Source organism: Orycteropus afer, unplaced genomic scaffold, assembly GCF_000298275.1.
Source record: "Orycteropus afer afer isolate SDZICR_OR568_19922 unplaced genomic scaffold, OryAfe1.0 scaffold00402, whole genome shotgun sequence".
NCBI classification, from domain to species: Eukaryota; Metazoa; Chordata; class Mammalia; order Tubulidentata; family Orycteropodidae; genus Orycteropus; species Orycteropus afer.
This window is the reverse complement of record NW_006921989.1, coordinates 788501-802902: the sequence shown is the minus strand read 5'-3', so window position 1 is coordinate 802902 and position 14402 is coordinate 788501. Positions and strand designations below refer to the sequence as shown.

At 51.7% G+C, this 14402-nt stretch overlaps 1 protein-coding gene across 1 annotated transcript in view; it reads left to right on the top strand.

The window, feature by feature from the left end:
* Positions 1 to 13017, top strand: part of DNMT1 (DNA methyltransferase 1) — a 55589-nt gene extending 42572 nt beyond the window's left edge. The window contains exons 24-40 of the mRNA XM_007953565.1: positions 853 to 968; positions 1163 to 1367; positions 1452 to 1585; positions 2627 to 2800; positions 4221 to 4442; positions 5638 to 5830; positions 6667 to 6751; positions 6946 to 7074; positions 7294 to 7576; positions 7911 to 8052; positions 8895 to 9061; positions 9510 to 9687; positions 10428 to 10623; positions 10954 to 11120; positions 11318 to 11434; positions 12370 to 12460; positions 12983 to 13017. Coding sequence (XP_007951756.1) covers positions 853 to 968; positions 1163 to 1367; positions 1452 to 1585; positions 2627 to 2800; positions 4221 to 4442; positions 5638 to 5830; positions 6667 to 6751; positions 6946 to 7074; positions 7294 to 7576; positions 7911 to 8052; positions 8895 to 9061; positions 9510 to 9687; positions 10428 to 10623; positions 10954 to 11120; positions 11318 to 11434; positions 12370 to 12460; positions 12983 to 13017 — 2634 coding nt within the window. The remainder of the gene's footprint in view (positions 1 to 852; positions 969 to 1162; positions 1368 to 1451; positions 1586 to 2626; positions 2801 to 4220; positions 4443 to 5637; positions 5831 to 6666; positions 6752 to 6945; positions 7075 to 7293; positions 7577 to 7910; positions 8053 to 8894; positions 9062 to 9509; positions 9688 to 10427; positions 10624 to 10953; positions 11121 to 11317; positions 11435 to 12369; positions 12461 to 12982) is intronic.
* The last annotated feature ends 1385 nt before the right edge of the window (positions 13018 to 14402 follow it).

Sequence of the window (14402 nt, the reverse complement as noted above, 5' to 3'; positions counted from 1 at the left end):
GCTGAGAACCCTGCTCGTCTGTCCCATGAAAGAGCAGGACCGGCCGAGAGGCCAAGGCCCGTGGCCGAGCACCAGTAACGTGTTTTACTTATGTGCTCATAAGACACAGTTTTCCTGATGTTAGAAAATGGGCATTTTACACAATTCTGGGGGCTGGTTTGAAGAGAGCGGTCCCAGCCACCCTGGCCTGGGAATGGTGATTTCAGGCATTAGCAGATTCATTTGTGGTCATCTGTCTGTTTAAGGGTCAATCCTTTACCTTGAGAGGAAATGTCCTCTTACTGTTACTTCTCCAGTGTTTATAAACCAAAGATGCAGACGGGTCAGTCAGTAAGCATGAGCACCTGCCATCTGCCGGGTGCTGTTCTGGGAACGTGGTGGGAACGTGCAGAAAAGCCTTGTGGGGCTGATAGTCCGGTGCAGGAGGAAGACAGACACACGCTGTCAGGTGGTGTGAGTGCACAGCAGAGCACAGCAGGGTACAGGCACAGGACGGGGCTGAAAGGTTAGAGAGGAGCTGGCTAGTAACGGTCTGAGAAGAACACCTGAAGAGGCTTCAAGATGGGGTTAGCAGCCACGTGGCAGGAGCGGAATGAGCACAGGACTGACACTGCAATTGGATTTGCTACTGGTGTTGAGCAGAGCTGATGATAAGGAGGCTGAGGGTGCCTTTGCTATGGGTTTCCAGTGAGGGGAGCAGACGTTCCCTTCAGGAGCCAGGCCTGGAGAGCATGTTGACTTCTTTTTAGTCAAGTCATTGATGAGTTACGGTTTTATATAACAGAAGACCACACAGGTCAGTCTAGCACGGACCTTCAAAATGATCCTCAAATTAAACGTTCTTGTTTTCAGACTGATGGGAAGAAGAGTTACTATAAGAAGGTATGCATTGATTCGGAAACCCTGGAAGTGGGGGACTGTGTCTCTGTTAGTCCCGATGATTCCTCAAAACCGCTGTATTTAGCAAGGTTTGTATCCTTCCCTTTGCTTGACTTCAGCCACACTTAACCAAGTAGGAGATGAATATTTTGCAAGATTAGCAGCAACAGCAGCTCTTTGCTCTAGACTAAAACCAAAAGAGATGCAGTCCCCTAAGTAGACTCAGTCACATATCTGCTTGCCACATTAGAACTTTCTTTCCCTTCCCCTCTCCCAATTCCAGGGTCACGGCCTTGTGGGAGGACAGCAGCAATGGACAGATGTTTCACGCCCACTGGTTCTGCGCTGGAACGGATACAGTCCTGGGGGCAACGTCGGACCCTCTTGAGCTGTTCCTGGTAGATGAATGCGAGGACATGCAGCTTTCTTACATTCACAGCAAAGTGAAGGTCGTTTATAAAGCACCATCGGAAAACTGGGCTTTGGAGGTGAGCACTTGGCCCCGCCTCACTGCCTGTGCCCAGGCCTTATTGTATGGGGTCAAGGCTGACACAGGATTCTTCTCACCACAGGGAGGCATGGATCCCGAGCCCATGATGGCAGAGGACGATGGGAAAACCTATTTCTACCAGTTCTGGTATGATCAAGACTATGCAAGGTTCGAGTCCCCTCCAAAAACTCAGCCAACAGAGGACAACAAGTACAAGTGAGCATCGGCCTTGGGCTCTGGTGGTGTCCCTCCTCGTGACCCTGTTCTGCTGCCCTCAACGATGACATGCTGTCTGTGTGATCACTCTGGCTCTTAATGGGCTTCCATCGGGGGCGGGAGGGGTATCCCCCAGCCTCCCCTTCCCGCCCTGCTTGTCTTCTTGCTAAACAAAGGCCCATCAACTTCACTGAAGTTGCCTGAGTGTGTAGGAATTACCTTCATAACAAGTTTTCATGTCTGAGAGCAGGACATGTCTCCCATTTTAGGACTGGGTGGGTATGTCTCATTTCACATATCTTCATTTGCTTCTTAGGCTATTTCCTCTTATTTATAAATGAGGTCTTCTATTCCATTTTCTTGTAACTGGGGTTGGCTGTTTTTAGGGAGGCTTCTTTATTTTAATGATTAGTTCCCATGCCTTTCTTTCTAACCTCTATGCCTCACTTGTTTTGTCCGAAAACGTTGGCAGATGTTTCTAGAGCACAGCATTAATGGTGATGGGCAATGGCGGAAGGGCTCCCTGAGGCTTCTGGGATATCTCTGGCCAGCCTGATGCTGGCTGTAACTTGCTCTGCATTAAGACATCCCTTTTTCTCCTCACGGGATTTGCCAAACAGGAATAATGTTGAGTTCTGTCAAGTACCTTCTTAGCCTTTATAAACAAAATGGTCTGAGCCTCTTCCCACATATTAACGTAGCGATTTACGTTGAGTTGCTAGTGGACTTACCCTTGTATTCTTGCTCACGGTGTTTTCTTAACCATATTCTTGATTCTGTTTTACGTCTCAAGATATTTGTATTGATTATTCAGAAGTGGGGTTGCCTTGCAATTTTCTTGTGTTGAATACTATCAGCTTTGATCCCCCAAAAAATGCTTTCAGAAGAATAAAAATAGTTAACAGGAGAGCTAGTTTTCTCATCAAATACCTGCAGATATTTTCTCCTTTTGGTCACCTGAGTTTCTGGATTAAGCCAGAGGCTGCCGGCAAAGTCACTCCCAGCCACCTCATGCCTTTGTTTCTGTCCTCATTCCTTTAGGTTCTGCGCAAGCTGTGCCCGTTTGGTTGAAATGCGGCAAAAAGAAATCCCCAGGGTCACAGAGCAGCTCGAGGACCTGGACGGCCGGGTCCTCTACAGTTCAGCCACCAAGAACGGCATTCAGTACCGGGTGGGAGATGGTGTGTACCTCCCGCCCGAGGCCTTCACGTTCAAGTGAGTACCTCCATTGGCCCAAGTCAGGGACGTGAGCTCTGTACCAGGAAAGGGTTGGCCTTGGGATGTTCTCTCCCATCCAGAAGTCTCCTGCCCCTCATCCTTAATCCCAGCTGCTGCCTGTGCCGTCAAGTTTGGCCTTGGTGGGATCAAATAGGATGCAGCTATCCAGTCTAGACTGCTGCAGAGTGAGTCTGCGGGAAGTCTGTGTCAGTGGAAGGGCTTCTGGCCAGGGACTTCCTCTCAGTTCCATGTGTAAGATGGGAGAGAATTTTCTTGGCTGATAGTACTCTTAACTATTAAGGGAGTTGATACAAAAGTGCTCAGCACAGTATCTGGCCTAGAAGAAAGATGTTGTGAATATGGACTATTTGTTGTTTAATGGGAATCGCATCAAAAGACTTCTTTCCATGTCAGAGGATTGATGCTCTTCAGGGAAAAATCAAGGCCACAGATACTTTCCACCCTTGATTCATTCTTTTCTCATTCTAAGGATTAATATGTGTGGTTGGAATTACAACCAAAATTTTCCTCATTTCGTCAATGCAATTCTGTTTTCTGATTTGTAGTTTGCTTTTTCTAGAACCCTGACTGGAATGCGTTCCCCAACCTCTGTTCAGTTACTCTGCGTTACAAAATGTGGGGAAGCAGGTTCCCTCCAGCCCCAGTGCAGTCAGTGCACTTGCCCTCAGGCACTGTTGTCCTGGGCGTGGGTAGGGAGGCCCTTCCGTGGTGCTGCTTACCAGGTGCTCCTGGCCCAGCAGATGAGTCAGACACAGGTGCTTCAGAGTAGCTGTTGTTAAAGTCAGGTGGCCACTTTGCCACAGTGGTTGGACCACAGTCTGGCTGCCCCAGGCCATGTGTTCACTCCCCCTGGCTTCCCCAGTATCACTTCTAGTGAGTACCTCAGCCAATGGGGAGTGGATCATGCCGTGGTGACAGCCCCCAAATCACAGTGATTTAAACTACAGAAGCTTATGTTTCTTGTTCGTACGTTGTGTCCATCATGGTTTAGCAGGGTGACTCGGCCTGCTAAGTCACTTGGGGATCTGAGCTGACAGAGCTCCACCTTTTCAAAAGCTGCTGGTCTCTGGCCCAGCGAGGAAGCCCAGTGAGACCTCCCCGCACCACTTCATGCTCATCAGGCAGAACTGGTGCTCATGGTAGGAAGTGGCCAGAGGCAGAGAGAGAGCTGGGAAGATCTGAGCAGCATTAACAACTGTCACAGCCTTTAGTGCACAGATGAGAACACTCATTTTAAACTGTGGCTGAGATTTCATCTTTGTCTAAATCTTTCCTAAGGCACTGAGCTGCATTCGTTTGTAAGATGTTTGGATTAAAATGGTCATTGTTACTGACTAGTCATGCTCAACTCCCTTAAGGCTAATGTTCAGTTGTCCTAATGGTTGCTTCTCTGCAGCATCAAGCTGTCCAGCCCGGTGAAACGCCCCCGGAAGGAGCCTGTTGACGAAGACCTGTACCCAGAACACTACCGGAAATACTCTGACTACATCAAAGGCAGCAACCTGGACGCCCCTGAGCCGTACCGAATTGGGCGGATAAAAGAGATCTTCTGTACCAAAAAGAGCAATGGGCGGCCCAACGAGGCGGACATCAAGATCAGGCTCAACAAGTTTTACAGGTGGGGAAGGCCTCTCTCTTCCAGGCGGCTCTGTCTGAAACGGGCTCATCTCACACACACAGTCGTTTATTACTAGAGTTCTGTGTGTTTTCACCTCAATTAAAAAAAAAGGCTAAATTACCTGGTGGGCAGTGGCAGTGACTATAATTATGTTTTACAGCCCTAGCCTTTAGTTGCTGCTTTCAAAGTTGCAGAGCCCTTTCTGCAAAAGAAATCCTTAAGCAGAAGTCCACAGTGTGATGACAGCAGCAGTGGAAGGGTCAGAGGCACGCCGAGGGTACTCTAAAGTCCCGTTTAGGACTGTCCAGGTTCTGCCCTCCCCTAGGCCCTCACTTCCTGAAGGTCCTGCTGTTCCCAGGTCCTTGTTCCTGTTTTTGGAGTTACTCTGCTTTTCCCAAGCTGTTGGGTTAATTCAGTCTTGTTCTTCTGGGTCTCTGGTAACTGATAGTGATTAGAGTGCCTAAAGTAAATCCATTCAGATAGGTATAAGCTTGCTTCACTTTTAGCTAATGCATATCGTAACATAGATTTCCTAAAGTCTTTGTAATAACGGGAAAGAAAACAAAGAGGCTGAAGGTCAGAGCGAGAGAAGGAAGCTGTCCGTAGCAAGAGGTAGGCAGCTGCTGTTGTGGTGCAGGCCTGGTCTGTCTGAGCTGAGGGCGAGTGAGGGTCACGAGAGCAATCCAACAGACGTTAGCTGAGTTCAGCAAAGAGTTCATTCACTTTGTCATGTTTCATGCCAAATAAGGGGGATAGTGACAATGCCTACTTAAATGGGTGATCATGGTCTTCGCCCATTGACTCACTGCGCGAGCACTCCTAGGCATGTGCCATTTAATTCATTGTAAGCTCACAGCGAGGGGCGGTGGTGGCTCGGTGGGGGGACTCTCGCCTTCCATGTGGGACTGGGCTCGGTCTCTGGCCTCCTACAGTCACCGTCTGTCAGTGGAGCATACGTGTTACCTGATGCAGAACAAGGGTCGGCGGAGCTGCCAGACTGAGGTGGGCTAGGAGGAAAGGTCTGACGACCCGCTTCCAGAACCAGCCATTGAAAACCCTCTGGGCACAGTTGGTCCATCTGCCACAGACTTGGGGGACAGTGCAGGACTGGGGGTGTTTGGTCTTATTGTGCGTGGTGTCAACTCGAGGACACTTTCAGCAAAAGAGAATCCGTAACAGACTCTTCCTCTTGCAGGCCAGAAAACACTCACAAGTCCACCCCAGCAAGTTACCACGCAGACATCAACCTGCTTTACTGGAGTGATGAGGAGACCGTGGTGGACTTCAAAGACGTGCAGGGCCGCTGCACTGTGGAGTACGGGGAGGACCTGCCTGAGTGTGTCCAGGACTACTCGGCGGGAGGCCCAGACCGCTTCTACTTCCTCGAGGTGGTGCTCTAGGCTTCCATGAGGGAAGTTTCAAGATTTGGGGTTCTGTAGACTAGTGTGAACCCATCCTGTGGGAGCTGTGGGGGGCCCTGGGCAGAGCATCACAAAGGTTTAGTTGTGGAGAAGTCCTCTGTGGTGCACAGGCCTGACCACGCCCGCTTAGAATTTAACACTTGAGCTTTCAAACAATTGCAGTGATAGAAAAAGAACTAATGCAGCTTATATTTGTTTGAGAATTGTCAGACGATCTTTGCCAGCCCAGCTAGCGCTGTCCTATGAAGTAGGAACGCTGCCTGTCTCCTGGGAGACACAATGCCTTCCGTCTAGCACCTGCTTTCAGGCCTGGTCCACACAGCCATGTGTGTCCTGGTTATCCAGGGAGGACCTAGGAAGCAGTTGATCAAGCTAATCACGTCTAACTGTCTGGGCTTGGTTTTCTTTGTTGAGTCACGTTAACATAATCCATGTCTGTGCTTCCCCAGGCTGCTGTGTGTAGCCTAATCTGCCCATAGTCTGTCCTCTTGCGTGCAGAGCGTGTTTTCCTATTTTAAGAATGATCCCAGGCCGCGGGGTCCCACATTTCAATGGTCCCCACAGATCCAGGTTCAGATAGCAGAGATTTCTGTGTCAGCCGAGTAAAATACTCATATAATAGAATAAGTTTATTTTGAGTTCCTAGTATAGCAAATTCAGGTAACTCTTGGTGGCTGATTGGTTCTGGCCCTGTGTAGGAAGGCATTAAGTGAATCTTTATCCAAATCATGTCTTACGGAATCTTGGTTAGCAAGGGACCAGTGTGCTTCTCCACCAGACTACTGTAGTTCTCTCCTTTTCAGGCCTACAATGCAAAAAGCAAAAGCTTTGAGGACCCTCCAAACCATGCCCGGAGCCCCGGAAATAAAGGGAAGGGGAAGGGAAAAGGTATGTCTTCAAGTCTGTCCTGTGTAACTCAGGGTAGTGAAAAAGGGCAGCATGATATCTGTTCCTGGGAAGTTACCATCTGTCCCTTGTTCTTTGTTAACAACTCAAGACGAGGTCACTCGGAGTTAATGAGGTGTTTGAAGAGAGTTGGGACCATTGTCAGTTTGATTTACTTTGTGGCCGGTCTACTCCAGGGAAAGGCAAGGCAAAGTCTCAGACATGTGAGCCGAGGGAGCCACAGCTGGAGGTCAGGCTGCCCAAGCTCCGCACCCTGGACGTGTTTTCCGGCTGTGGAGGGCTGTCGGAAGGATTCCATCAAGCAGGTAGACGCTGCAGGCTTTCTCTCGGAATATCTCGTAGAACTGGATCAGGCAGGTTCTGCCCACAAGACCTTTCTGGCTCTGGTTACTGCTTTGGCTCAGGAGGCTCATTCAGGAGCCTTCCAAGCATGGCTTTGTCCTTTCATCCGTTCAGAATTTAACAGTCCAGCTTTCAAACAGTTACAGCGATTGAAAGGCGTTTTATCCACACCTTTTATCCAGGCATCTCCAAAACACTGTGGGCCATTGAAATGTGGGACCCCGCCGCCCAGGCATTCCGGCTGAACAACCCTGGGTCCACAGTGTTCACGGAAGACTGCAACGTCCTGCTGAAACTGGTCATGGCCGGGGAGGAGACCAACTCCCGTGGCCAGAGACTGCCTCAGAAGGGAGATGTGGAGATGCTGTGTGGTGGGCCGCCCTGCCAAGGGTTTAGTGGCATGAACCGCTTCAACTCTCGCACCTACTCCAAGTTCAAAAATTCCCTGGTGGTCTCCTTCCTCAGGTAAGGGGTAGGACTTCCCTGTGGCTCTGGCCTCGGGTGAGTGAATGAATCACTGGTATGTGTGGCCCAGGAGTGGCTGGACAGCAGGCCCCCGCCTGAGAGACTCAGGGTGCCAGTGGCAAGCAGTGAGTGCTGTAGTTTGCACACCTGTTGTGTGCTCTGTACTGAGGTGAGGTGCCTGGTCTTTGCCTTCAGGAAATTGACAGCCCAGCTCACCCTGGGGAAAGTTTCGAGGGTTGGGAGCGCAACCTCTCAATAACCCAAGGTCAAGCATAGAGTAGGTCTGAGTCTCCTTGGCTGCAAGGGTTACTGTTGTGTCTCCCACCTTCCCCAGCTACTGTGACTACTACCGACCCCGCTTCTTCCTCCTGGAGAATGTCAGGAACTTTGTCTCCTTCAAGCGCTCCATGGTCCTAAAGCTGACCCTCCGGTGTCTGGTCCGCATGGGCTATCAGTGCACGTTTGGCGTGTTGCAGGTGAGCCTCCGGTGGAATGGGGGTCGGGCTGAGTTAGGGTGTATTTTGCATGTAGGAAGGTCATGAATTTGGGGGGGCCAAAGGGTGATGTGTTAAGGATTGAATTCTATCCCCCAAAAAAGATATGTTGACATTGCCTAGGTCCTCTGTGCTTGTGACTATGACCTTGTTTAGGGTAACCAGGTTTTTTTTCCAGATGCCATCAGTTACTGTAGTCACACTGGAGAAGGGGGTTCCTAATGAAATTAGAATGGGGAGTGGGCATCTCCTGTACTGCTATGAACTGTCCATAGCCAAAAATAGGGTCAGGTTGGGCCTGTCCTTCGAGCAGCAGAGTCTGGGTTTGGTCTGGTGGTACTGGGTGCTGATGAGGTCGCGGGGGGTGGGGTTTGCTGCGGACCTGCATGTCACCAGTGCCTCGTGGGTCCCCTTTGTAGCCTCTCTAGAGGCCCAGCCTTATGCGTGCCTGACGGTGGGGCAAGGGGTCTCTTGTTGCTTTGTGCCCTCCTTGGGAGCTGTGTTCTCTGTCCCTGTCACCATGCACTTCCAGGTTGTCAGACAGGGCTCTTGGTCCCCTCTGCTGCTTTTCTCCCTGAGCACCAAGACCTGTGGCCCTTGCTGTGCTCTCTAAGTAGCTTCTTGGCATCGCCAGTGCGGTTTACACCTGTCTCCACCCTTGACCCTACGTGGGATCGTGTTTTGTCTTTTCGTCTGGGCCAATGTCCTCATGCCAGGTCTAGACTGGTTAAGTAGAGCTGTACAAAGGAGCTTTACATCACGGCCACCCCAGAAGGTGAGGTGCTGGCGACCTGTGACTGTGTGTCTGACCCTCCTGTGTGCAGGCTGGCCAGTATGGCGTGGCCCAGACACGGAGGCGGGCCATCATCTTGGCTGCAGCCCCTGGAGAGAATCTCCCTCTGTTCCCGGAGCCACTGCACGTGTTTGCACCCCGGGCCTGCCAGCTGAGCGTTGTGGTGGATGACAAGAAGTTTGTCAGCAACATAACAAGGTGGGAGCCCCACTCTGTCACAGAGCAGGTGCTGAACATGGCAGATGTGTTATCCATTGAGGGTTCCTCTGTCAGGAGGTCTAAGCTGAGGAGACCTTTACAGGGAAGCTGACGGCACAGCGTCTGACCTGCCACCTCCAGCCTCAGGCTGCCAGTCACCTGTCTGCCCTTGATAATGACACTACATCAGCACTATGTTCAGGTGCCTGGCCACATGGGATGCAGCCATGCAAGCCCCTTCTCTAGCGTTTCTCCTCTCAGGTGGTGTCCAAGGGAAGAATACGGCCCGTGTGGCCTCTGGAAGCCTTTGACCTCTGAGCTGGCATGGGTAGCACCGCAGCCAGGGGCTGAACCCAGTATGGGGCAGGGGGCTGGCACACTGAGACCACTAGGACGGCAGCAGCACAAGTCCCCGGAGGTGGTGACCGTCTTTTGTGCACTCTTGCAGGTTAAGCTCGGGACCGTTCCGAACCATCACAGTGCGGGACACCATGTCGGACCTCCCTGAGGTCCGCAATGGTGCGTCGGCGCTGGAGATCGCATACAACGGGGAGCCTCAGTCCTGGTTCCAGAGGCAGCTCCGAGGCACGCAGTACCAGCCCATCCTCAGAGACCACATTTGTAAGGTATAGTCCCCTGCTAGATCAGGACCTCCCCTGTCTGCCAGCCTGGCTAGGCACCAGCTCAGACCAGTTCCCTCAGGGAAGTGGATCGAGGTCCTGGGTGGGACGCAGAATCTGCTTCCTGACCCCTCCTTCCCTTAGAGTCCCCTCAGCCGGCTCACAGTTCCCTTGCTTATCTCCACTGCTGCTCTTGGCCCCTGATTCAAACTGTCACCATCTCTGTGGGCTCCCAGCATCACCTCCTTGCTGTTGCTTGGCTTCTGTTCTTGCCTCCCACAGCCCTTGTCCCCCACAGCCTGTGCCCCCACAGCTGTTACCTCTTACAGCAACACGTAGTTTTGTAAAGCTTCAATCTGAGCTTTGGCTATTCCTGGAGTAACCCCAAAATGTTGTATATGACCACTGGGGTATCTTCCCCCCTACTTCTTGTATCACACAACTCTTCCTATAGCTAGCTCCTCGTTCTACAGGGGCTCACCTCAGACACCACCTCCTCAGAGAGGCTCTCCCCCATGCTGGACCCGTTCCCGCCCCCCACTAGCCCATCCCTGCGTTGTTGTCTCTGTGGTGTGTGTGTGGTCCTTGTGAGTTTCTGATTGGGTGTGTCATGTCTCTTCCTAATGGGATTCCAGCTCATGGGGTTCCTGGTCACCAAGGTGTTCCCAGTGCCTAGACAGTGCCCGCCCCTTGTGGATGTCCAGATGCTGGCTGATGGATGACCGCTGGGCCCACTGCTCTCTTAGGACATGAGTGCACTGGTGGCTGCCCGGATGCGGCACATCCCTCTGGCCCCAGGCTCAGACTGGCGTGACCTGCCCAACATCGAGGTGCGGCTTTCTGACGGCACCATGGCCAGGAAGCTACGGTACACCCACCATGACAGGAAGAATGGTCGCAGCAGCGCCGGGGCCCTCCGTGGGGTCTGCTCCTGTGTGGAAGGTGGGGCCTGGCTCCTCAACGTGGGCTTCCTACCCCCACCACTCCCCTTAGACTGACTCCCTGCAGTCCCCAGGGCTGTGGGCCAGGGAAAGGAGGACTGTCTCCTGGGGTCCCTTTGGCCAGCAGGAGGCGCTCAGGACTTCTACTTACTAATCTGGAGATCCAGGTCAGGCGCAGACACGCCAAGTCTGGGCATCCCTGCTGTCAAACAACTGTTGAAAGTGTTAGACAATAAAAGCTGTGCCCAGTGCTCACTGCTGCCTCCTGCAGCTCCGAAAGCCAGTCTGTGCCTACTCCAGAGCTGCAGCTGACTGCAGCGCTCTCTTTCAGCGGGCAAAGCCTGTGACCCCGCAGCCCGACAGTTCAACACCCTCATCCCTTGGTGCTTGCCCCACACCGGGAACAGGCACAACCACTGGGCAGGCTTGTACGGACGGCTCGAGTGGGATGGCTTCTTCAGCACGACTGTCACCAACCCCGAGCCCATGGGCAAGCAGGTAGCGGGGCAGGGGCAGGGCGTCAGGCCCTGGGGCCAGACCTGGACTGTGAGGCTGGGATGAGGGTGGCACATCCTTGAGGAGATGGTCTGATAGACGGGCTGGTGGGTTTCTCCATGGCACAGGGCCCCGCCCCTCGCCTCCCCTAGTGGCATCTGGCCTTGTTCTCTGTCCCTACTGCGGCCTCTCGCTCTCAGGGCCGTGTGCTCCACCCAGAGCAGCACCGTGTGGTGAGCGTGCGGGAGTGTGCCCGCTCCCAGGGCTTCCCGGACACCTACCGGCTGTTTGGCAACATCCTGGACAAGCATCGGCAGGTCAGTGGAGTGGAGCCTGGCCGCTCCCACTCACTTCCGCCTCACTTCTCTTGGAAGGTTTAGTTTATACTCGGAGGTGCCTGGGCGTCTGGTTTTCACTAGGGTGGAGAGCAGTCCATCACTGGGCATGCCATAGTTACCTCTCAGGTGACGGGTGAGGGCCCAGCTGTTAAGTCTGAATGTTGCTTTCATATCCCTGTGAGAAGGGTGGTAGTATGGGGAGGGGGGCATAGCTCCCTGTGAGCTTAGAACACTCAGGAGGCAGCGCCTATGTCCTTGAGTCAGCCTATGTCCTTGAGTCAGCCTATGTCCTTGAGTCAGCCTATGTCCTTGAGTCAGCCTACATCCTTGAGCACATTGGTTACGTTTTATAGCTTCTAGGCAGAGATGTAGCCTGAGAAATGTTCCAGTGCCTTATACTTCAGCGAGGGAGCTGCCGAGTGTGTGCCTGGGGATGAATTCACTGTTGCTAAGGGTTGGAATGAACCGATGAGTCCTGATTGACTCTTAAGAGTGTCAGATTGGCTCTTTTTTCATTAGATACATTTTCATTGAAGTAATGCATGCATGTGGCTTAAAAATCCACGGTGCCCAGGGTTTCTAATGAAATCTTACCCTTTCCTTCCAAATCCTACTCTCTGCAAAGCTTAACTGGAAGTTAAGGGTATTCCTGGTGGTGTTTATATCTTTAAGAGTTTATCTAAAGCCCTTTAAAGGCCCCTTTTTTGTGGTCTTGACACCGAGAGATTTTGGGTAGAAGGCTTGGGTGGATTGGAGGGTGTGGCAGCCGTTGTGGTGGAAGGACTTTCAGGGACTTTTGTAGGGGCCTAGTGCCCAAGTCATTGTTTGCTGTCAATCTCTGCACAAAAAAAGCCTGTCTCCAGACACTGATCCTGGCATTGCCAAACCAAGCCTCTGCCCTCTCCCTCCTGTAGGTCGGTAATGCTGTGCCACCACCCCTGGCCAAGGCCATTGGCTTGGAGATCAAGCTCTGTGTGTTGGCCAAAGCTAGAGAGAGTGCCTCAGGTATGGCAGGTGGGGTGGGAGTGGGCTCCTCCGGGGCCTGTCGTAGCTGGGCTTCAGCTCCCTCTGGGATGTGCAGCTGCAGGCAGCTGAGCACAGTGGTGCCAGTCTAGGGTCTGCAGCCAGGCCTCCTGACTTCACACTCTACCCACCTCTGTACTAGGGCGAGTTACCTACCCTCCCTGGCAGCCCCATTTTCCTCAAGAGGTGGCTTGGGTGGGTTGTATGTGTTGAGCATAGAGGCCGGGCCTGGCACGCAGTAGGTGTGTGGTCAGGGCTGGCTGCTCTGCTGGCTCTGCTGCTGAGTGAACCTGGCCTGGCAGTCCCTGCTCCAACACTGACCACGTGTTCTAGAAGCCTACTCAAGGCAGCAAGTCTGGAGGCCCACTTAGAACTATGGCAGCTTCTTAGAGATGGGCTGTTAACACTGGTTCCTGAGTTTATGCATTTGTCAGACTTGCCTGTCACTTAGAGGTAACATTGTATGTCTTCCCAGAATGACTCTTCCTTTTTCTTCCCTTTCAGCTAAAATAAAGGAGGAGAAGGCTACCGAGGACTAGTTTTGCTCTCTGCCACCCTCGTTTCCAGCACCAGGAATCCCCACCATGCACTGATGTTTATTTTTAACATGTCGAAATCTGTTGGTTCCAATGTGTTGTACACGATGTTTGTGGCCTTGACTGACATGGAGCTGTTCTGTGAGGTTCGCTTCTCAATAACTGTGTAGTGATCAAACTGTGCAGTCCTTTGTGCATTTTGGATTTTAAAGGTTTTTTTATTATGCATTATATCAGATCTGCCACTATATGAGTGGGAATTAAGACTTTATGTAGTTTTTATATGTTGTAATATTTCTTCAAATAAATCTCTCCTATAATCCACCCTGGGTGATAACTCGTGATGTAGCCTGTGTGAGGCTCCTGGCTGCCTGCACCGGGGCTGGAGGGAACAGGGCTCTGTGGTGCCAGGTGACGTCTGAAGTGGATGACTGTGTGTCTGTGGCATGTGTTTGGGGGTAGGGCTGGGAGCAACTAGTGCGGCTCAGTTCTGGCCAATGAGACGCAAGTGGAACTTGCTAGTGTGTTTTCTAGGAAAGCCTTTTAAAGGAACATGCTGGGCTGGCCTCTCATGGCCTTGAGGACCTTCTTTGGTCAGATGGACTGTGGTACCTGGTAGTGCAGCAGCCATCTTGTGACCATGAGGACAGAAGCCTCTGCAGTGGATGATGAAGGAAACCCTTTCAAACTCTAGCCTTCCCACCTCCAGACAAAAACCCCTTATTTGCTTGAAATTCTGTTAGTTGGGCTTTCTTCAGCTTTCTGTTTAACCCAATCCTCTTGAATTCCAAGACTAACGAGGCTTTTCTTAGGTTTGTCTTTGGGAAAAGACTATAAAATGCCAAGAAAGCAGAAGCCCACAAAGAAACGTCAGTCACCAACACGCATGACCCAGAGGACCAGCGGTGGGACGCTGAGTAGCATCTGCGCGGCCACCTCTACATGTGATTTCATAGTGTTCTCTGAGGCACTTCAGCGAACTGACTTCATTCTGTGAGTCATAGACATCTTAGTTATATTTAGGTCTTCAGTCTCATGACCATCACAGTTTCAAGTTCCTTAATAATATTTCCCTTTCTCCTGTTGTAGACAGCACTGAACTGAACACCTTTGTACATTCTCTCCCATTCTCCCCTTAAGGGCAGGTGTCTGTCTACAAGAGATTTCTGGGTCTCTGGTGGTGTAGTAAGGAGCTCTGGTGGCATTGGGCTACTAACCAGAAAGTAGGTGATTCAAACCCACCAGCTGCTCTGCAGGAGGAAGATGAGGCAATCCACTTCAGTAAAAATTTACAGCCTTAGAAACCAAGTGGGGGCTCACTCTAAGTCAGAATCAACATATGGCATTGGGTTTGGTGGCATAGTGGTTAAAACATTTAGCTGCTAACC